The sequence below is a fragment of the Panicum virgatum genome, chromosome 5N (genome assembly GCF_016808335.1).
Source record: "Panicum virgatum strain AP13 chromosome 5N, P.virgatum_v5, whole genome shotgun sequence".
Classification (NCBI taxonomy): Eukaryota; Viridiplantae; Streptophyta; class Magnoliopsida; order Poales; family Poaceae; genus Panicum; species Panicum virgatum.
The window spans coordinates 55,262,105-55,283,890 of record NC_053149.1 but is presented as its reverse complement, the minus strand read 5'-3'; the positions used below and the strand labels follow the sequence as shown (position 1 = coordinate 55,283,890).

At 48.4% G+C, this 21,786-nt stretch overlaps 4 protein-coding genes across 5 annotated transcripts; 2 read left to right on the top strand and 2 right to left on the bottom strand.

Annotated features, from left to right (window-relative positions):
• Positions 1-3,563: 3,563 nt before the first annotated feature.
• On the top strand, positions 3,564-5,884 carry LOC120676156 (probable cysteine desulfurase). The gene is made up of 3 exons (XM_039957378.1): positions 3,564-3,963; positions 4,065-5,239; positions 5,348-5,884. The coding sequence occupies exons 1-3, from the start codon at positions 3,600-3,602 to the stop codon at positions 5,729-5,731; spliced, it is 1,923 nt and encodes a 640-aa protein (XP_039813312.1). The 5' UTR covers positions 3,564-3,599; the 3' UTR covers positions 5,732-5,884.
• Positions 5,885-9,094: 3,210 nt separating this feature from the next.
• LOC120672060 lies at positions 9,095-9,776 on the top strand. Its single transcript, XM_039952352.1, has one exon. It carries the CDS (start codon positions 9,223-9,225, stop codon positions 9,523-9,525), a length of 303 nt encoding a protein of 100 aa, XP_039808286.1. The 5' UTR covers positions 9,095-9,222; the 3' UTR covers positions 9,526-9,776.
• Positions 9,777-11,579: 1,803 nt separating this feature from the next.
• On the bottom strand, positions 11,580-14,685 carry LOC120673629 (receptor like protein kinase S.2-like). The gene has a single exon (XM_039954574.1). It carries the CDS (start codon positions 14,313-14,315, stop codon positions 11,787-11,789), a length of 2,529 nt encoding a protein of 842 aa, XP_039810508.1. The 5' UTR covers positions 14,316-14,685; the 3' UTR covers positions 11,580-11,786.
• A 1,495-nt stretch (positions 14,686-16,180) lies between these two features.
• Positions 16,181-21,002, bottom strand: LOC120673383 (serine/threonine protein kinase OSK1-like). 2 transcript variants are annotated; one of them, XM_039954187.1, is made up of 11 exons: positions 20,829-21,002; positions 20,146-20,327; positions 19,561-19,745; positions 19,189-19,371; positions 18,947-19,078; positions 18,660-18,845; positions 17,898-17,987; positions 17,731-17,814; positions 17,446-17,583; positions 17,144-17,356; positions 16,181-16,659 (listed from the first exon to the last, which is right to left on the bottom strand). In XM_039954187.1, exons 2-11 carry the CDS (start codon positions 20,318-20,320, stop codon positions 16,546-16,548), a joined length of 1,500 nt encoding a protein of 499 aa, XP_039810121.1. In that variant the 5' UTR covers positions 20,321-20,327; positions 20,829-21,002; the 3' UTR covers positions 16,181-16,545. The 2 variants fall into 2 exon arrangements, with proteins under 2 accessions (XP_039810121.1, XP_039810122.1); XM_039954188.1 differs by lacking the exons at positions 20,146-20,327; positions 20,829-21,002 and adding an exon at positions 19,848-20,083.
• Positions 21,003-21,786: the final 784 nt, after the last annotated feature.

Genomic DNA, 21,786 nt, shown 5'->3' with positions numbered 1-21,786 from the left:
CAGGCAAATCTGAAAGAAAAAGAACAGAGAAAATTAACGAATATATGTGATCGTTGATTAATCTAGCGCGCCGCTGTTGTTTTTTTATGTTATCGTGCTGCGCCTGCAGTGGCCTGTCCTTGCGCGGCAGCTCGAGATTCATACCTGAAAAAAAAAATACCAATAGAAAATACGAGACGAAAACGACGCTTGGCCATGGAGGTCGTTGTGAGTAGCCTGCAATCAGCCGAGCCAGGCACCGTAAAATCCAGCACAAAGAAAACCGTTCGCCCTGCCTTTTCAGTTTTCACCATGATGGAGAGTGGAGAAACACCAAAGAAAAACCATCGGTCCTGTTCCAGACTCCAGAATTAGCGCGCGATGGCGATGACAAGGCTGGATTCAGAATTTCAGACGGCAAGGATATTCAGATGCACGGCACCCGGCGCTTGATGACAACTTAGCCAACTGATCGATGATGATGAGCAGATAAGCGCACAGTAGACTGCTGACACTCAGAGGCGCTCTCGCTTTTGGCGATCCCTTTCGTTCCGGATAAACATAAACTGAGCTGCGAGTTTTCTGAACTTGTGAACAGCTCGAATGTGGACAGAATGCTTTTTTCGTGAACCCATTTTCACGTGGAAACTGAAAAAGAATATAATTGACCGTGGCCACACGGTATTCAGATTTTCCGACGGGCCCACACGCGTACGCCTGCGAAGGTTCTTCTCTCCGCCCATTAGGCTAGTCTCAGAGCAAGTATTATAGGCAATAGGAAGCTGGCGAGATCTAATACGGGAGAGAGAAACCAGAAGAGAGAAGAAAGCGAGCGTTTCACGAGTCGTCAGAATATAATTGACCGTGGCCACACAGTATTCAGATTTTCCGACGGGCCCACACGCGTACGCCTGCGAAGGTTCTTCTCTCCGCCCATTAGGCTAGTCTCAGAGCAAGTATTATAGGCAACAGGAAGCCGGCGAGATCTAATACGGGAGAAAGAGAAACCAGAAGAGAGAAGAAAGCGAGCGTTTCACGAGTCGTCGACGGAAGCGGACGGATGCGCGCGGGGCCGTCTCATTCATTGCGCTGCTGCGAGGCTGGCCACCCATTGGCTCCAGACGGTGCACTGCTGACTGAGGCTGCTAGAGCAGCATTTAATAAATGCCACGTTGTCATCCTTTTCGCCGGCTGCCGGCGCATTCACTAGTCTTGCTCTCAGTGAGAGTTTCATAGCATTAAATATTATTAATTTTGCTGACATGGCAAGGAGAGAGAAGGATGAAGTTTTATGAGATGCGAGGAGAATTTTATCACCATAAAACTCATCTGGCACAGGTACCTAGTTCCCAGTCTAGATAGCTGTGTCCATAAAACTCACACTAAGACTTGCCTTAGACGTATCCGGATTATGGCAACACTTCCTTCCCGCGAAATTCTACATACTCGCTACTCCTGTTTGAGCATAATCTCCCGCGAAATATTTCTTGGTAGCACATAATGTTCTCCTCCTGCATTTCCAGGAACGGGCCATGATGAAGATGTATCACATATGCAACTATTAAACAATGCAAATGCCCCCCCCCCCCCCCCCCCCCCCCCCCCCCCCCCCGCAGTCGATGCTTTCGGGCTTTCCGGTACAGGCACGGCGAGAAGAAAATCTGTCAACCGATAGCTCAGCGCAGTAGTATTCTGCCTTTTGCAAGTTGCAACGTAGCTTCATCAGCATGCAGTTCTTTTGCCAGGAATCGATCGTGCCCAATGCGTGGAGAGAAGCTTTGAGAATATTGGCGAGGGACATGGCAAAGAGAGTTTGAGAGACTCTGGATTCTGGTGGAGAGAGTGATGTGGGTGAAAATGAACCATGACCAGAAACTATCTTGTAGGACGAAATGGAAGCATGCTTCATTTCTCTAGTTGTGTTTGTAGGCAGCCATGTGCCAGTACCAAAAGATCCAAAAGGTCAATTTAACTACTCCCCGTCCCAAAAAAACAAATCATTTTAGAAATTTTAGAACATATTAAAAAATGGTAAAATGACCTCACTTGCCCCTAGTTATTAGCCATATTTGGCATTAATTGATTTTTACATGCACATGCACAGACTAAATAGGATAAGATGACATGTTTTTAGGAATAAAATTTGAGTCCTAGAATGACTTATTTTTTGAGAGGGGGGAGTATTAGACTAGACCTTCTTGCGAAAAAAAATACTATTAGACTAGAGACACAGATGTTGCAGTGCCACGGGCTGCGTTGATATGCACAACTTTTGAGTCATTTTCGTCTAAGACCCCGTTTGTTTCCTCCCCAGATTATATATTCTACCTTATGGTCCAAGGACAATAGAGTAAAAGGCTACCCTGGATCACCTATATTATCTGAATAAGTTACCATTTTTCGGGGTCCAAAATGTACCTACTCTGGCAACCTAACTATCAATACCCTTTAATTTTGACACCTAAATTTTGTCTAATTTTAAACTTCCAACTCTAAATTGTCTTACTCTCGCAACTATCAATACCCTTTAAATTTGACACTCTTATCCCATTTTAGTGTTTTTTCAGGCGACGTGAAAGTGGGTTTCCCTCCAGATTGGCATTCTTCTTTCTCTTGCTGCATTGGCCATGACATTGGTTAATTTAGAGGGAAAAACATTGCCATGTCACCCGAAAACTATCAAAATGCGCTTGAAGGGCATAATTGAACGGTTGGTAGTTGAGGTATTGGTTGATACATCTGTTTGTACTTCGAAGGAAATTGTTGTATATACTACGGCATGCTATTGTTTATTTTTGGTTTACTCACTTCATCATGATGCTTAATTCAGTGGTGTTCTTGCGATTTTGGTTGCGCTGTAGATAGAATGGTACTTAATTTTGGGATTAAAATTAGACAAATGGAAGAGTTGATGGGTAAAAAATGGACCAATTTTTGCTCAGACTACAGGTCCGGATGTGTTCTTTGGGCAGGCCGAGTTCACGATGCATGACGGGCCTTCAACTCCGTGTTACCTTTGGGCAGGCTGAGACGCTGAGTTCAGCTCTCTGATGGGCCGACCCTTGCGTATCTGTTCGGCGCAGCAGAGAGAATGTTACAATGAGCCGGTTCCCACTGCAAATACAAAACCGCCGGCGCCGGCGCCGGATGCCGGGATGACACGTTCCCTTCGCTCTGATTGGTTGAGTTACACGGCGCGGCCATTCCGCCGCCGCGTCGCGGAGCTCCAACCCAATCCAGGGGGCATCCCGGCACCGAGGCCGCCGAACCCATTCGTCCCCACCGTTTCGCCCGCTGGCCCATGGGCGTGCTTCGCCTAGTTTCGTTCGCCGGCAACCCTTGGCCTCTGCATCTGGCGGTCTGCGGTATTGCCGGCCTGCCCCTTGGCCCTTGGTATGTGACCTGACCCGCCACCCACGGCACGCCAGGCAGCTCCTTCCTTCCCCAAACAGACAGATCACAGGACACAGGAAATTGTTGTTGGGCTGGGCTGGCTCTGCAGGAGGAGCAGCTAGCCGTAGCTCCCTATATATGCTTGCCCCAACGATCGTCAGATCATCTCTCGTCCTCCCATTCGATCGGATCACTGGCAACTTTCAGCTCGAATTGCCCAAGTTGCCATGCCGCTTCTCGTGCAGCGCGCGCAGGCGCAGCCCGTTTCTGCTGGCACCACCGTGTGTGGTTGCGCTGCGCTTCCTAGTCCTGCAGCAGCAGCAGCAGCAGCAGCAGAAGAACGCGCCGATGGCACCCTGTTCGACGATCTCGTGCTCGGTGGCGGCGACGGCGTCGTCAAGAACGAGCCCGGCGCGGACGACGCGTCGGCCCAGAAGCTCGAGTGGCTGAGGTCGCAGATCATCGGGGCCGAAGCGGAGTTCGCGTCGCCGTTCGGGACTCGCCGCATCACGTACGCCGACCACACCGCGTCCGGCCGCTGCCTCCGCTTCTCCGAGGAGTTCGTGCTCCGGAACGTTCTCCCCTACTACGGTTCGTACACGCAGTACCGTGAACAATTTTCTTCCTATTTTTCTTCGACAAATTACTACTACATTTCGGGTGCTTACACGTATGCGGATGGTGGAGCGCAGGGAACACGCACACGACCGACAGCTACGTGGGCCTGCACACGAGCAAGCTCGCCGGCGACGCGGCGCGGTACGTGAAGCGCAGCCTGGGCGCCGGGGCGCGGGACATGCTGCTCTTCTGCGGCACGGGCTGCACCGCCGCCATCAAGCGCCTGCAGGAGGTGACGGGGATGGCCGTGCCGCCCACGCTGCGCGCCGCGGCGCTGGCCGCGCTGCCGCCGTCCGACCGGTGGGTGGTCTTCCTGGGGCCCTACGAGCACCACTCCAACCTGCTCACCTGGCGGGAGAGCCTCGCGGAGGTGGTGGAGATCGGCCTCCGCCCGGACGACGGCCTCCTGGACCTGGGCGCGCTGGAGGCGGCGCTGGCGGCGCGCGCGCCGTCGGGGCGGCCCATGCTGGGCGCCTTCTCGGCGTGCAGCAACGTCAACGGCCTGCGCACCGACACCCGCGCCGTGGCGCGCCTCCTGCGCCGGCACGGCGCCTACGCCTGCTTCGACTTCGCGTGCAGCGCGCCCTACGTGCGCGTCGACATGCGGTCCGGGGACGACGACGGCTACGACGCCGTGTTCCTGAGCCCGCACAAGTTCCTCGGCGGGCCCGGCAGCCCGGGCGTGCTGGCCATGGCGTCGCGGCTGTACCGCCTCCGCCGCACCGCGCCGTCCACCAGCGGCGGCGGCACCGTGCTCTACGTCAGCGCCTACGGCGACGCCGTGTACAGCGGCGACGCCGAGGAGCGCGAGGACGCGGGCACGCCGGCCATCATCCAGAAGATCCGCGCCGCGCTGGCGTTCCGGGTGAAGGAGTGGGTTGGGGAGGCGTGCATCGAGGCGCACGAGGCCCGCATGCTGGCGCTGGCACTCCGCCGCGTCCGCGCGGCCGCCAACCCCAACCTGCGCCTGCTGCTCGGCGCCGACCCCGCGAGCGCGCCCCGGCTCCCGGTGCTCTCCTTCGTCGTGTACTCCCCGTACGGGTACGGCGAGGCCGAGCTCGAGGGCGGGGGCACGGAACAGGCGCCGGCGACGAGGCTGCAGCTGCACTGCCGGTTCGTGACGAAGCTGCTGAACGACCTGTTCGGCGTGCAGGCGCGGGCGGGGTGCGCCTGCGCGGGGCCCTACGGCCACCGGCTCCTCGGCATCAGCCCGGCGCGCGCGAAAGCCATCAGATCCGCCGTCGAGCAGGTAATAAGCGGTTCAACGCCGAGCGATGTCTCCGGCGATCACGCACTTCATGCGCATTATTTTCACAAATCGGCTGGAGCTTGACGATGAGTTCGATACCGGATGCAGGGCTACCACGGGGTGCGGCCCGGGTGGACGCGGGTCAGCCTCGCCTACTACACGTCGATGGAGGAGGCCGAGTTCGTGCTGGACGCCGTCGACTTCGTGGCCAGCTTCGGCCACCGGTTCCTGCCGCTGTACAGCTTCGACTGGAAAACCGGAGACTGGCGCTACGACCCCAGCTGCGCCCGTGGGCTCGTGCCAAACGACGCTGGCAACGGCTCCCCTGCTCCCAGTGGAGGCGTCAAAGCCGACCACGGTTACCAGAGCTACATGGCATGTGCTCACCGCCTGGCCGACTCCTTGGCGGCCACTTGCAGTGGTCTTGGTAGCACGCGTGCTAGACGAATTCCCGAGAGCGTCGACCCACAGCTAGTCTATTTCGTCGTGTGAGTTTGCGTAAAGTTGACTAGTTGAGTGAGTCACCTATTCATTCCTTTCTTCAGGCTCCTTTTCAGGGGTTATATAGTACTCCGTTCCTATGACTATTGGCCGTGTTTAGTTCCTCTCCCAAATTTTTTTGGAAATGGAATCTTACCATTTAGAAGTACTAAATGAAGTCTATTTATAAAACTTTTTGCATGAATGAGTTGTAAATCACGAGACGAATTTAATGAACCTACTTAATCTATAATTAAGCAATAATGAGCAAACAGTTACTGTAGCATCACTGTTGCAAATCATGGATGAAGTAGGCTCATTAGATTCGTCTCGCGATTTACAACTCATCCATGTAAAAAAATTTATAAATAGACTTTATTTAGTCCTCCATACATGTATCCAAATATTTGATGTGATGTTTTTGGGTGTAAAAATTTGAAGTCTAAACGGGGCCTTAACAACCGAGTACGGTGATAGAACCACTGGATGAGGCGAAGAACATACATGCAAGATCTGGATGTACGGCATCTGAGCTTAACCGAACGATTTGCAGTCATGAAGACTAAAGTCACGTTACCTAATACTAAAGTTTAGTCCGGACTAAATTTTATGTGAGTAAGCATTAGGTAACTAAACTTTAGTCCACGACTGTTTTCATCTAATGGATTAAACTTTAGCCCAAAGTTTAGTCCATTGATCCAACACGACTATTACTGTTCCGATAAGTGTGTCCCGGTGGCGGATCCAGAACTTTAACCTAAGGTATGCCTCGCAGAGAGATTTGAAGTAGGACTGTAAAATAGTAATACGGGAGCTAGCTATTTGATATTAATATCTAACTAGTAAACAAAAGATTGCACAAAATTTGGGTAGTCCTAGGACTACTCAAAAACCACCTAGGTCCGATCCTGCTAAACGTGTAAGGTTAGCACTGGTTTGAACTTTTAAAGGCATGTACAATAATTCTTAGAGCAAGTATTATGATGCCTAGTCAGCTGGCTGGGAGCATTCCTCGTCAACAAAAATCTGAGTTTTTTTATCAAACAAAAATCTGAGTTGGATGTGAGAGAATAGTAGAGAGAGAATAGAGCCGGTTGCTGATGAAACGCCAGGCTGAGACACATGAATATTCTATACATCTTCAATCCAATCATTCTAACAGCCAACTAGCAGCCAAGCCGGCCATATTTCCAACTTCATATGATAGTCAATGTATGCTATTTAAACCATCTTCGTATGCAAACTATAGAAATTTCAATCTGAGCCATCGGATCAACATCCAAGGAGCATGGGGATGGGATAATTTTACAATCTAGACCCGCCCTTGGATTGAGTAATCACATTTTTGCAAATCCCCCCTTCCACACCCCTGCGCTTCTCCTCTTGGATGTTGATTCGATGATTCAGGTTGGAGTTTTCATAGTTTGCATACGAAGGTGGTTTACATAATATACGTCATATGATATGGCAATAGCATTTAGTTTTCAGCTGGCTAAATCATTAGCCATACTCTTAGATGTGAATGCTTAAATAGAGATTACTCTGGTAAGGTAACATCATTAAGCACCGGTATAAAAAGTTGATCTCCGGTATGGAGACGGATATGCGCATATGGCCCGTGGGAGTGCGGCTGGATATCACTCAAGGCGATAGAATATCACACCATCGCCTCAAGACATTACTGTTCAGACATACCTAAAGCGTGTTTAGTTTTGTTAGAAGAGTTAATTAGACGAATCTCGTGCGATCTTTACATAATATTTTCTTAACTGTGCGAAAGAGATGGAGAGAGGCTGCCTGTTTGCATGCAAGATAAAGACAGAATTGATGATGTCATCATGCATATATATAAATTGCAAGACTAAAAAAAGTTATAGACTCTAAACTGAGAATCAAAATTAAATTTTGATTGCACTATTGAGTTTCTTGCAATGAGATCTTCAAAACAAGACCACTCTTTCCTATATTTGCATGATATTTTAAAAAATATATTTTTTAATACTAAATCATTAATTTCAGATACTGGGAACAAAAATTTTAACAACACGAAAAATAATTATTTTTACGAACAAAAACATAAACACACCAAACAAATAATAATGTACAACGAACAAAACATTACACATTGCGAATATTTGTTTGTATAGAATAAATAATAAAAATAAATATGCGAACAAATGAGCCAACATGTCCGGACAATTTAATCTATAAAATAAACAAATAATTTGACATTGCGAACAAATTAGTTACACGCAAATAAATAATGCTCGCAATGTATCAACCTGGCAAATAAATTAACTTTTATGCAAATAGAATATGAACATGAGTTGAACACCGACTAATGAGTCTGGGATGCAAATAAATTGGTGTACATTAGGTATAAACCTTTTTAAATACAGGCAAATAGATAGGAATTAAAAACAAAACAAAATAAAGATAAAGAATATCAGTACCTCCAAGTATTAATGTATTGATATTACTCACGAATGTATAAAAGAATAGATATGAATTATCAAATTATAAATATATAAAACAATTACTATATATATAAAGTAGAAAAATTGTAAGAATAAATAATTAGAAATCAAATGAAAAGAAAGATATAGTTTTCAAACAGAGAAAAATATTATCATTGAAGAGTTCCATAAAAAAAGAAAAATGAAAGTAGGAAGAAAAAGAATAAAAAAAAGGAAAAGAAAGGTGCGTACTAGCACTGCACCAAGCATGCACATATAGACAAAAAGCACCATGCATGTATATAGAGAGAGAAAAAACTTCAAACATGCGTCCATGCATAAAAAAAAGAATGTTGCAAAGATAGGTGTTATCAGAATATGTGGAGAGAGAAAAATGAGAAGAGCGTACTGGTGCATGCATGCTTGCAGATCTATCAAAAGGAAAATTATAAGAAAATGAATAAATATAAAAAGAAAAGAAAAATAAAAGAGAAGAGAAGGAAAAAAAAGCACTTAGTCTACAAAAGCAAAAAAATAATTCAACATCATGAAAATTTTGATCAATAGAAAACTTCAAATTACGAATAAATTATTCAACATGAAGAACAATACCATCTATCCAGAAAAAAATTAATAAGAAGAAAAAGTAGAAGAAAAAAAAACTCGTCTCTAAGGGCTTAGCGTGCAACAGCAACAGCACTGCAGAGCAGCTTTCAGCCCGCTCCTCATCTGCTTACACTCACGGGCTAACCAGCTTTCCATCCTCTTGAGCCAAAATTATCATATTGGGCCAAATCATCCAGTTGACCCTCTTCAGGCGATGGTCATCGAATTTGTCGCACGCGCGACATATAGTCGCGGCGCATTGCTCTGGCAGACCAGAGAAGTGAGCCAGAAACTTATATTGGGCCGAGCTGTGTGCTACATGGCCGCGTTTCGTCAAGCCCGCCGCCTGCCACCAGCGGGCTGCAGCCGCCCGTCGCGGTCGGTCTACGCATTCTGGAATCCCCCCTGAGCCCTGAGCCCTGACGGCTGCTGCATCCGAAGATGGCCGGAGCCAGATCCGCGGCCCTGCTCGCGCTGCTCCTCCTGGTCAGCGCGGGGGCGTTCTCGGGGGCGGCCGCCGCTGCTGCCGGGGCGAGCAAGAGCAAGGGCGGGTCGGGCCGCGGCGGGCTGCCGCCGTGCCGGGATCTGGCGACGCGGGGCGATTGCGCGGCGCGCAGCGGGTGCCGGTGGTGCCGCAGCGAGGCGCTCGACGACATGTGCTTCGGGGCCACCGAGGCGTGGCGCCTCCCGCGCCAGGTCTTCTCCTGCGACCCGCCCTCCGGCGCCGCGAATGCCCGGAAGTAATGCCGCCGCCGCCAGAGCTCCGGCTTCGGGATCTCGATCTGACCTTTGGTGTCGCCGGGCTCTGGTTGTTTCCTTCTGGAATCTGGATCTGAGATTTACGATAACGTGTTTACTGCTGATGTGTGATTGTTTCATGGATTGCCTTGTGCATTGTACTGTAAAATCTGGTCGAAATCCGACCTCAGCGTCGCAAATGACACTGTCGATTCTCTTCTCAAAATGCACGACCTGTCATTAGGATGATTTACTTACGATTTACGAAGCTGTTGTGACTTGTGAGTATCGGTATTGCAACGGCAAACGAACTATGCTGCTGAACGGGCGCAATCGTAAGCCCTATGATTTCAGCCAATTTTTGGCCGAGACTGAGGCCCGATTGGTTCAGGGGGAGAAGAACTCTACCCGATTACGCCCAAAAGTCTTTTGACCTGTGTACCTCTATAAAAAAATTCAAATTAGACCAACGTACAATTAAAATTTTGGAAAGTTCCTCTGTACCCTTGGTTGAAGTTTACCCTTAGTTGAAGTTTCTTTTACATGTAAGAGTAGCTACAGTCACGAGTATAAAAAATTCAAATTAGACCAACGTACCATTAAGAGTAGCTACTCTCATCATCAGTATAACACCTCTCATCATCAGTATAACACCATATGTATATACGCATACTTATTTATCACTTTGAGTACGTTTATACTATACTAATTCTAAGATACTTTAAAAGATATATGCGAAAAATTTCAAATGCAGCCCGTTTTTTCAATATATTTTTATTATATTTTAGTACTAGTATATAAAGTTGAGTATTTGATATGCGCATACACTCTATGTATGGTCACGCATCCAACGTATGTACAAGCTACACATGAGCTATCACATATGCTGTGTAAACTGCTAACGGGATAAAAAATACAGAATCAAACATTGTCTTCAGAGGGCTGGGCCGCATTATCCATCTTCAGAGTTCTCAGAGTGTATTAAGATGCGATCGGATGGGCTATTCAGATGATTGGCAAATTAGAACCCGGACTAGCTTTAATCCCCTGGCAAATGCCAGTATGCTGCTGCCAAACTCATCTCGGCACCATAGCTTCTCGACGACGAGGAGTAGGTAGTACGTCCCATCTCCTCAATAACGGAGAACGACAATCTTGGTGCAGCCTACCAAATTGCCAACCCCATCTTTCACGAAAGATCTACTATACACCAAGGTGTGGACTGTGGACCCATAAGAAAGTTTGGAAGCAGTTTTTTCGACCCAGTAGTTTGAAATGCAGTTCATCTACTCAACGCAACAGATAGCCTGTATTCACTGCACAGGCTACTGCAACTGCAATGCTGCTTTGATTGAGCTGTTATGTAACCCCAAACAAGTCCTTGGAACTGTGGCTAATCTTGTATCGCGAGATTTGAGTTATATCTATTTTTCTTGGACTCGATCATCAGATCTGTTACGTATAACACCTTTTAACAGAGATCTTTAAAAAAAAAAAACACCTTTTACACAGAGGTCATCCAGGTACGTAGCTCCCCTTGGAGTCTGAGAAAATGGAAAGAAATTCTTGCGGTGAATGAAATGAAAGTTTCAACCGGACCCGCTGATGATATAAGTGTTTTGTAATCTGGAGCAAGAATCAAAACAAGGTAGAGTACTCCACAACTCCATCAGTACCTCCAAGCTTCAGCGGTGCAATGAACCAGGAATATCTTCTGGGCCACCTATTATCTTCTCTGTGTTCATCAGATATTCAGATCAACGATAATGACGCGACGATATTGCAAAAGGACAGTGGCTTTCACATGACAAGACTAGACGCTATTGTTGGTTAGGTGGTTGCCTGATCTGATGAGTGGCGTGATGAGTGGAACTCAGCTATAGAATTACTATATTATTCGCTGGAAATGTCTGTGAGATAAAATATTGTAACTGACTTTTGAATTCTCTAAACTTTCCCGCTTAATTTTCTGGATGTTTGGTGAAGATTAATTTATGTATAATAGGGTCGAGGATTCGGTTGTCTAGGAGGAAGAAAACATTGTCGTGTTCATTCAGTACTAAATACAAGTATGGTGGTCTATTCATCAGCTTCATCCTTCAAGATACTGAATTGCTGATGAAATATTGTCGTGTTCATTCAGTACTAAATACATGAAACACAAATACAAACAGTATATACATCAGATGTTAAACTCATAAAAGAAGAAGTTACAAGTCTCCAGAACAACCAAAGATGAATAACTAGTCCGTGTTTCAAAGCATTCCTCAGTGTATGCCAAGAGCCTGGAATCTCCTTACTAAGGCAAGATTAGCAGCGTTCCTTCTCGGCCAGTCCTCTGCGCTCTCTTTCCTCTGCTCAAACTTGTCCAGCACTTGGTCGCTACCGTCCAGAATGCTCACTATCTTCCTCATGCTCGGCCGCGCTGCTGGGTCTGATCGGGTGCACACGATTCCAAGCTTAGCCAACCGCACAAGCTCCCTACGGTCAAACTTGCCGTCCAGTCGCCTGTCCGCCAGGGCCTCCACTGGTCGATTCAGCTGTTCAAACAGCTGAACCACCTTTCGGACAAGAAGAACTTCAGGCAACCTCCCGTCCACCGCCGGCGTACCAGTAACCACCTCCAGTACTAGCACGCCGAAGCTGTAGACGTCGGCCATGGTGGTCGCCTCACCGGTCTCCATGTACTCCGGTGACATGTATCCGAAGATGCCCCGCGCCGAGCTGGTAGATACCACGACGTGGTGCCCGCCGCCGTGGTGCTCGTTTCTTGAAAGGAACTCGGCCAGCGCGAAGCTCCCGAGGCGCGGGTTCAGGTCCGGGTCCAGGAACACCGCCGAGGACGTGATGTTGCGGTGGATGACCTGTTCGTCCCACTCCTCGTGCAGGTAAAGGATGGCCGACGCGAGCGCCTTGACGATGCTGTACCGGTGGCGCCACGGGAGGACAGCGTCGTCGCGCCGGATTAGGTAGTGACTCAGGAGGCTCCCCGGGGAGTAGTCGTAGACGACGAGCATCTCCCCGTGATCCGTGCACCACCCGCGCAGCTGGACAAGGTTCCTGTGACGGAGCTTCGCTAGGTTGCAGAGCTCCCTGGCGAACCGGACTCGCAGCGCCGGGCATGTCTTCATGCCGAGGCGCTTCACGAGAACGTGGACGCGGCCGTGGCCGTTGTCCAAGAAGCCCTCGTACCCTGTTCCGAAGTCTAGCTCGGCAACCACCTGGGACTCGGAGAAGCCGTTGGTGATCGCCACGATCTCCTCGTAGGATATGTCGCGCGGCATGTCAACGTTCGGAATCGCCACCGGCCGCGGCGACCGCCGGCTGCTGCCACCTGAATCAGCGGACCTGGAGCTGGATCTTCCATCTTCAGCAGTGTGGTAAATGGTGTCTGCAGCAGCGGTGGCGTAGACGGGCTTGGATTGTGTTGTTGCCGTGCTGTCGGTGGCGATGGTTGTCGTGCCGGAGTCAGAGGACGAAGTGAGAGAGATGTACTTGGGGTGAGCCACAAACGACGGGAGATGCGGGAGGTCGCCGGAGCAGCCGTCGGACAGGTTCTCCACCACCCATTTCATGGTTGGACGAGCCTTGGGGTCATGCAGCGAGCAGAGGAGGCCGAGATGGATGAGGCGCCCGATGTCGAACAGCGCGTAGGCGCCGTCCGGCAGTTTACCATCTGCAGCGTTGAGTAGCTTCCCCTCGTCCGACAGCCGGCGCACCCAGTCGAGCATAAAGATCTCGTCGTCGGGGTATGCCAGGTCGACCGCACGCCGCCCTGTGGCCACCTCCAGGAGCACAATCCCAAAGCTGAAGACGTCGGATTTTGCGGTGCCCATGGCCCGGCGCTGGAAGCTCTCCGGCGGCAGGTACCCGATAGTTCCGCCGATCCGGCTTGTGTCCATCAGCCGGAACTGATAGTTGGCCGATGCAGAGGACGACAACCGCAGGGACGGCGGTGACACCACCAGGTTCGGCGGCGCCGCGTCGTGCTCGAGCCACCGGGCGAGGCCGAAGTCCCCAAGCCGGGCGTTGTACTCGGCGTCGAGCATGACGTTGCTGGTCTTGACGTCCCGGTGGATGATCTGCTTGTCCAGCTGCTCGTGCAGGTAGAAAAGCGCAGCAGCCAGCCCAGCGACGACGCGCCGCCGCCGGTCCCAGCTCAGCACGACGGGAACCTGCTTGGCGGAGGCCGGCGGGAAGAGTAGGCGGTCGAGGCTGCGGTTGGGCATGTATTCGTACACCAGCAGCAGCTCCTCACCCCCGTGCACGCACCATCCGCGGAGCCGCACGAGGTTGCGGTGCCGCAGCCTCGCCACCGCCGCAAGCTCCGCCAGGAAGGACTTCTCGAACCGGTCGCCGTGGCTGGCGATGCACTTGACGGCCACCGTCGTGCCATCGCTGGGTAGCACGGCGCGGTACACCCGCCCGAACCCTCCGCTCCCAAGGACCTCCTTATCGCTGAACCCGTTGGTCCCTATGTACAGCTCCGAGTAGCTGAAGATCCTGGGGCTGCTGCCGGACCCCGCAAGCTTCCTCCCTCCGCCCTCGTCCACGCCGGCGATATCCTCGAACGCCATCCCCGACGAGTCGCGGCGGCGGCCAGCACCGGCACAGGACTGGCAGCGGAGGCACGACAGCACGCGGCCGACCGTGCCGCGGACGCACGACCGAACCGTCTGGCGGGCCGTCGTCACCCAGCAGCGCGCCTCCTCCTCCTCCTCCGCCGCCGCCGCCGGCGCCAGGACGGCCTCGCCCACGTCCATCGGCAGCACGAAGCAGAGACGTCGCAACGACATGTGCCACCGCCGGGACGTCGCTGGTACGCGAGAGATTAGCGAATGGAACACCCGCGCATGCTAATCGGCGCGCTTAGTGCGCGTGCGGGGAGGAAATAAAGCGCGGGCGGTGGAAGCGTCCATTAATGTCGGAAATGAGGATGGATACGGGGGTGGTCAGGGCAGGTGGGGAAGATCGGCAGCCGGCAGGTGGTGGAGTAGGCGGCCAGCGGTAGCGTGTGGCCGTGTAGTGGATGCGGCTGGTGTGGGTGGCTCGCTCGGTTGACTTGGATGGCGCGGCTGGGGCCGGGATCGAGAGGAACGGAGAAAACCTGGGCTCCGTGTTGCTGCGGCAGCTGGGTCTGGTCTTCATCAGATGGAGGAGCTTTTGCACTACAAAAACTATAATTCAACGATGTTTCCTCTATAAAAAGAGAGAAATTTTATGGTGCTCGGAAATTTTATGACCCGATAATGGTTTCAGGTCCAATGGCTAAAAAGTAGAAGTAGCCTATTGTATGGATAGGGAATCTAAGAGCAACTCCAGCAGAATCTCTATTTGGGTGACTAAACTCACATTTTAGTCATTTTGCTCAAATTTCCATCTCTAGCAGGGCTCTTATTTGGGTGACTACAATGAGGGGGTGACTAAATTTCCTTTCTCACCCCCTCAATTTGGTCACCCTCTACTTAGGCTACCAAAAGTAGAACCCATCCTTTTTTAGTCTATTTAGTCGGTGCTGCTGGAGTAGAGACTACATTTTGGATGACTAAACTTGGAAAGTTGGTGACTAAAATAAATTTTAGTCACTCCACTAGAGATGCTCTAAGATACCTCGTCCAATCACCCTCTTTCACCTTTTTTTAGCCGGCGGTGTCATCGTGGCCCCACCACCCTTCTTGCACTTGCTAACTTTGACAGGCATCTATCTTGCTGCTAGTGACATTTCCTCTAATCCCACCACTTTTCATAGTAGTACCCCAATATTAGCTCACCGAGGAAGACACCTCTAAGATCTCTTCGGCGTGATGAATGGTGTCGAGTAAATTCAGGTCAATCTTCAATTCATGCTGCATAATCCACCTAGGTTTGAGATTTAGCTTAGTGCACATACTTTGAACTTATTAATTATTCTTTTTTATCGCAATCTATTATTCTTTTAATGGTAAGCGAAATCATCGATTTAGCTTGGTGCACATATTTTTACCTCATCGTTTTTTTGGTGATAAGCGAGGTGCTAATTGATATGGAGGGGCAGATGGCAACTTCCTGATGTTCAGAGCACGAGCATGTGTGCGTTTATGGAGTTAATAGATCTATGTTTGCTATATGTTTAGAACAAATCACACGCGCAGTCTGAATATGACCAACTAAAATATGCCACGTTGATCTAATATGCCTTTTCTCACCATGTAAATAAACATTGTAGCATTACTTGTGGCGGCACGCCAGTGGTGCAACCCGGACGCGGATTCGGTGACATTCCCCCCGCGACATTCACGGTGACATTGAGTCACTAACAGTGCAGGACCCACACAATGAGACCCACACGTCAATGACTCAATATCATCAAGAATGTCACTGAATCTCAATCCATGCAACCCTACCAGTAAGATTTCATGCCCCCAAGGATAATCACCGAGTCCAAACAATTGAACTAGCCCTGTATCAACTAATTGAAAAACAAACGGCGTTTGCAATGTTTGGCCACGTATGGTAAACTCATGCTGGCACAAATGTTCAATGTATCGAGGTCATAAACTCATAGTGCAAGTGTATAACTAGCCCTACTGGTAACTGTTTTGCGTGCCAAATAACTTCTCCAATCAATTAATGTTAAAGGGATCAGGCGTGTAATTTTTTTTTAAAGACACACCAAACATCGGTAAACAATGTCTTCAAAAGCATCTCATATGGCCTGTAAGCAGCTCAGCTTTCAATTAGCCATTGTAATAGCTGAGATTATTCATGTAGATAGACATTTTGCCAGCAAAAGCACTTATCACTAGTTCACTGTATATCCTAGTGCCTTCACTGGCAGCCGGGCCAGCCGTAAAGAACCAGGAGGCATCTTGCCCCACAAAGTCTAGTTCAGAGGATAGCCACGCACAACAGCTTCGCATGTCTACAATCTACATACTCCAGAAATTCAATCTACTGGAGAGATTACTATTTACAGCTTTGTAAGAGATTCGACATTCCTCTAGTGAAACGTAAGGAATGCAATTGATGGAAGGCAAACACCGGGAATCAAAGAACTCTGAGCTGAGCTAGAAAGGCCGCACACAAGTCCAGAAAGAGGAGTTGTGGTCCACTGACTCTTTGCAAGTCAAGGAGGTATTTCTCGTCTCTTGTTTTGTAAAGCTGCACCAAAAGGCAACACATCAGAAAGAAGAAAAAGAAAGCACACACAATACGAATAAAGATAAAATGTGGTCCCCATCATATAGGATTCGTGATTGTGCCAAGCTGCATCAAATGTAGGTGTATCGGCATTGCCAGAGTGCACAACAGTCTACAGAAGTAGTAAACATATGGAAACAAGTGTATTGTGCATTAATCGTAAATTCAATCAGATGGGATATGAATACAAGTTCAATTTTCCACTGCTGCACAAGGTTTGTAAATCTGCCCCACAATAAAGGAATATCTCCACATGTTAACAACTGAAATTCTGTACATACAAGGATGTACAAATGCGGGGATCACAAGTGGAGAATCAGATCTGCATCCTAATATTATAAGATCTAAAAAGATTTCAGCGTTTGACCTGATGGTATTAAGACCATACTTCTATGATACATAAATATCTTTTATACTGGAAGCAGCATAGAAAAGATGAAAATACCTGAATTTCAAACTTGATCAAATTTAACCTCTCACTCAAGCCGTCAGTTCCAATGGACTCTGCGCTGAAGTTATGATTGTTATGAATTTGACCAGGAAAGCCAGGATTCCATCTGCACTTCATATTATAGTGACCAATCTTTTTCCAGTAAACATTCAATTCTTGCAGAGCTTTCAGCACTTCAGTCATTATTTCTCTGGGATGTGCTCGCGACTGACACAGAATAAAGATATGTTTAATGGAGGGGTTTGACAGAAGCAAGAGGACAACAAAATGATGGAGGAAACATGAAATTAGATTACCTGAAGCCCAAGAGCCCATTTCCTTTCAGCTGGAAAATGCTGTCTCAAGCCAACTGGAGAGTCCATAAATATTTGCTGCCGATTCCCACGTGCTGAACTTGGTGTTTCATATGATGCTATGTTTGAGAATGAGGAGTCCTATGTGCCAAGAAATCAAAACAGAAAATTAATATTGATCCAAATTATGACAACAAATAATGCGTGAACTGGAACATGCATTCCTCAACAAAACAAAGGAAGCCGAAGTGTCGAGGAATACAAAAATAACATCATTCAGTTGCTCACCATAACTTCTTGGCATTCAGCTCCGAGATAGCCACTGGTTGTACGGAGCCGATTGTCCAACAATAAATAATATGCAACAGTTGCCTGTCCATATAACGAGCAACCCAGTCATGATCATTACAGCAAAAAAAATGTATAAAGACAACAAAGTGCAAAACGAAAAATACCTCATTTTGCAGTCTATTTTGGATTGACTCCACCAACAGATTCTTGTCATACCCCATACCTATAACCTCATGGAGAGTTTCCTCATCAATCTACAAAATTAGGAGAAATTCAATCAGTAACTTAAGTAAACTATGTGACCAGAAGGAAAAAAAAAACATGCTCTCACTATGCAAGCTCAAGACTGCAAAAGCTGATCACGTTCTCAAATAAGCATCAACAAAATCACACAAGACAGTTTTCTGTAAAAGTTGGTATGACCATATTTGAATAGTATATACATTTTAAGGTAAAAGAATATTATAGAAAACATAGTGAGGACGAAATACTTCGAGCTGACAGAAGATACTGAGGCAGCAGCAGCTAAATAGTGGCAAAAGGACACAGGGGAGCACTGGATGTTTTCAGACGAAGCGAGGATCTTTTTTGATAGACATGTACAACGTAGACACAGTGGGATATTTCTGGTTCAACATTATTGCTTGCTGAAAATGTACTCATCATACAAAGGTACTAGAACCTAAATGATGATAGATACTATTTAATGACCCCAATATAATGACCCCAATTCAATGACATTGCCATATGCGCCCATTTGCTTATGGCAGTGCATTAGGGTTTAGCGTTCTGATAACAGAGGGAGAAGTATCTAGCACCCAAATAAACACATTTAGTAGCTTATACTATATGAGTTCATAGTATATCAGTGCAAATTAATGCAGAGCAAACTACATCAATGCAAAGTGATGCAGAGCAAACCATACCTTTTTAACTTGTTGTGCACTATCTGGAGGAGGCACGGTCAAATAGCGCGGGAGATGAATTTTGAACCAATCATGTTCACGAATCTCACGAATGGTAATCCGCTTCATAGGATCAACAACCAGCATTCTTGGAATCAAATCTCTTGCTGCACCTGACAAATGGCTGGGAAGGGTATATATTCCACCCTAAGATGCAAGAGAAAAGGGGGACATATAAATAAACTTTAAATCAGCAGGAACAAGAAACATGTATGTTTTTATGTAGAACACTGCAGACACTTGCTAACCTTTATTTTCTTAAAAAGGTTTGGTATGTTCTCGTCATCAAATGGCAGGGTACCACATAGAAGCGCATAAAGAATAACTCCACAGCTCCACACATCAACTTCAGGACCAGCATATAGTTTACCAGATATCACCTACAGAAAATAAAAGGATATTATAGTACCTGATAATAAAGGTGGTTCAAGATGCTACCATACTGATCTAATGGCTTCTATTTTATCTGCACCTCATGATAGAAACTTACCTCAGGAGCAGCATAATTCGGGCTACCACAGCTTGTCTTGAGAAAATGACCATCCCGCATAACATTACTTAAACCAAAATCTGCTATCTTAACATTGCATTTTGAATCCAATAGGAGGTTTTCTGGCTTTAGATCACGATGCACCACCATGTTTCTATGGCAATATTCAACACCGGATATAATCTGTACCAAGAGGGGCAAGGAAAGAGTATACTATCACATACAAGCAGTTGAGAGGAATAACTCATGTGTTTTGATCTGCAGTATTCTAGTCAATAAATATTTATCATGAAATTGTAGCATATGTAAGAAAAACAAACAATTTGAGTAGAAATTCGCCAATAAAGGGCTCAAGGCCATTAAAAAAATCACCTGTTGGAAGAAACGGCGAGCCTCGTCCTCCTGCAACCTACCTTTCTCAACAATGTAATCAAACAATTCCCCGGACTTAACATACTCCATAACAACGTAAATATCAGCCGGCGTGTCTATGACCTCATAGAGGCGAATGATATGTGGGTGCATAAATAACCTCAATATTTTAATCTCTCTCTTAACTGCAAAAGGGTAAAACATTCAGCATCCAGGCAGAATGCTTAAACTAGATAAGTAATAGCAAATGTAGAAGACAAATGAAAATAATTGGAATGGGTGACTACCTAAAGGTTGCAGCTAATTGTTAGTCCGAGCCAACATTACAAACAACTATAAAAACTTGTCCTTCAAAACAAACAGCAGCAAAATGGCGGTGCCTTGCTCATATCAATTGCAATAATGTTCATAGATGTAAGGTTAGCATAATGCCATATAGTACTGCATGGTGCACTCAGTAGGCCACACTGCGGTGTATGAGCTTAACACAATACATCAGTATACCAGATAATTGCCTACTCCTAAAAAAATTAATTATAGTCGATCAGTAAGCTAGGGAAAGGCATGTAACAACGAGACACCAACCTTTTTCTTCCATCTCCATGCCTCTGATTTTACGACGGTTGAGGATCTTGATTGCCACCTTGTGTCCAGTACTTATATGCTCCGCAATTTTGACCTTACCGAATGAACCAATCCCCAGAGTCTTACCAATCCGGTAATTCCTCAGCGGGTTGCCATCCTTGCCAGCTCCCTCCATCTTCTCCCTAAATTCCAATCAAAGCTAAATATGATTCAGTAAACTCCAGGTAATCGCTGTGATTTCCACATGCATATCACACACGGCGTTATCGAAGCTCCCGATTCGATTTGAGCAGGTCAGATCCAGCTGATTCATCCATTGAAATTGCGCCCGCACTTCCAAGTAGTTCAATCAAAATCACGGCCACACCTAATTCGAAGGGGAAAACGAGCTTGTAACCCAAAAATTGACTCCACCCTTTTCCCACCGATTCACCTCTAGAGAACCCGATAGCCCCCAAACAACCAGGACGCGATCCCACGCGCGAGAGCGCACGGATCTGCGTGGTAGCTACCTACCGAATCTCACTCGCTTCCCGACCAATAATAGAACGAGCGGCAATGCCACGACACCCAGGCTCGTCGCTGATTCGCCCGCTCCACGAAAAAGGAGCACCGCCGGATCCCCAGACCAGGGGACGAGTGGGAGGCGGAGAAGGGGGGGCGAGGCGAGGTGGAGAACCTACCTGGCCGATGGAGGGGGAGCGGCGGCGGCGGCGGCTCGTCGGGAAGGACCGCGCCGCGGAGATGCGGCGGGAGACGAGGGGTGGAGGGGAGGTGGGGGCTGCGCCGCGATGCGTCGCTCACGGGTCGGGCGGGGCGGAGGGGCGGAGGGGAGATTCGATTCCGGCAGCGGGGCCCCGGGCCGAAAGCGACCCCCCGCGACGCGAGGCCGCGGGCGGCGTCCGTGGCGCGCGGAGATGCGTGCGCCCGTGCGGCTCGCTGGCCGCGGTGGGGGCCAGCCGGGCAACGCCGGGGCGGACCGCGGGGGAATCGATCGATGTGTCGTTTTGCGGGGTGCGATGCGACGGCGCCGTGCCCTTTCCCCTACCGCGCAACCGTTACGGGGGGCGGCACGCTCCCGTTGCGATGTGGCCGGTTTCGTCGCGGCGCTTGCATCATGTCGATGTGGCCAGTAGCTTCAATTGCCACGGACCCACGGTGCAAGCGCGCGACAATTTGTGGCATGTGCATTCGTCGTATGGGCACAGTACGGCGGGCACCGTTAGAGCAAGCATTACAATCAGGAATTCTACAATCAGTGAGTAGCCGGCGATATATTACGTGGAGGAGAAAGAAAAATAGAAGAGAGAGTGGAACGATCCGACTCACGAGACGCCGGTAGAAAGTGGGCGAAGAGCCCTGTGCCGCATCATTTCTCAATTTGAATGAGCACGCTGCGGCAGTGCAGTGCCGCATTAATTATTGTTCATGTTGGACGTTGTTTCATCGGCTGCGGGTGCAACCACTGGTCTTTTCTCTTAGCGACAGCGATTCTAATGTGGTGATTCGTGATTGCTGTTCACACCAGGGTTTTTTTACTGACCGGTGGGAGGAAACCGCCCCCCCCACCGGTTACGGTATACCGGACCGGTTTGACCGGTTACCGGAAAAAATCGGCCAAATTCAAATTTCAAACAAAAA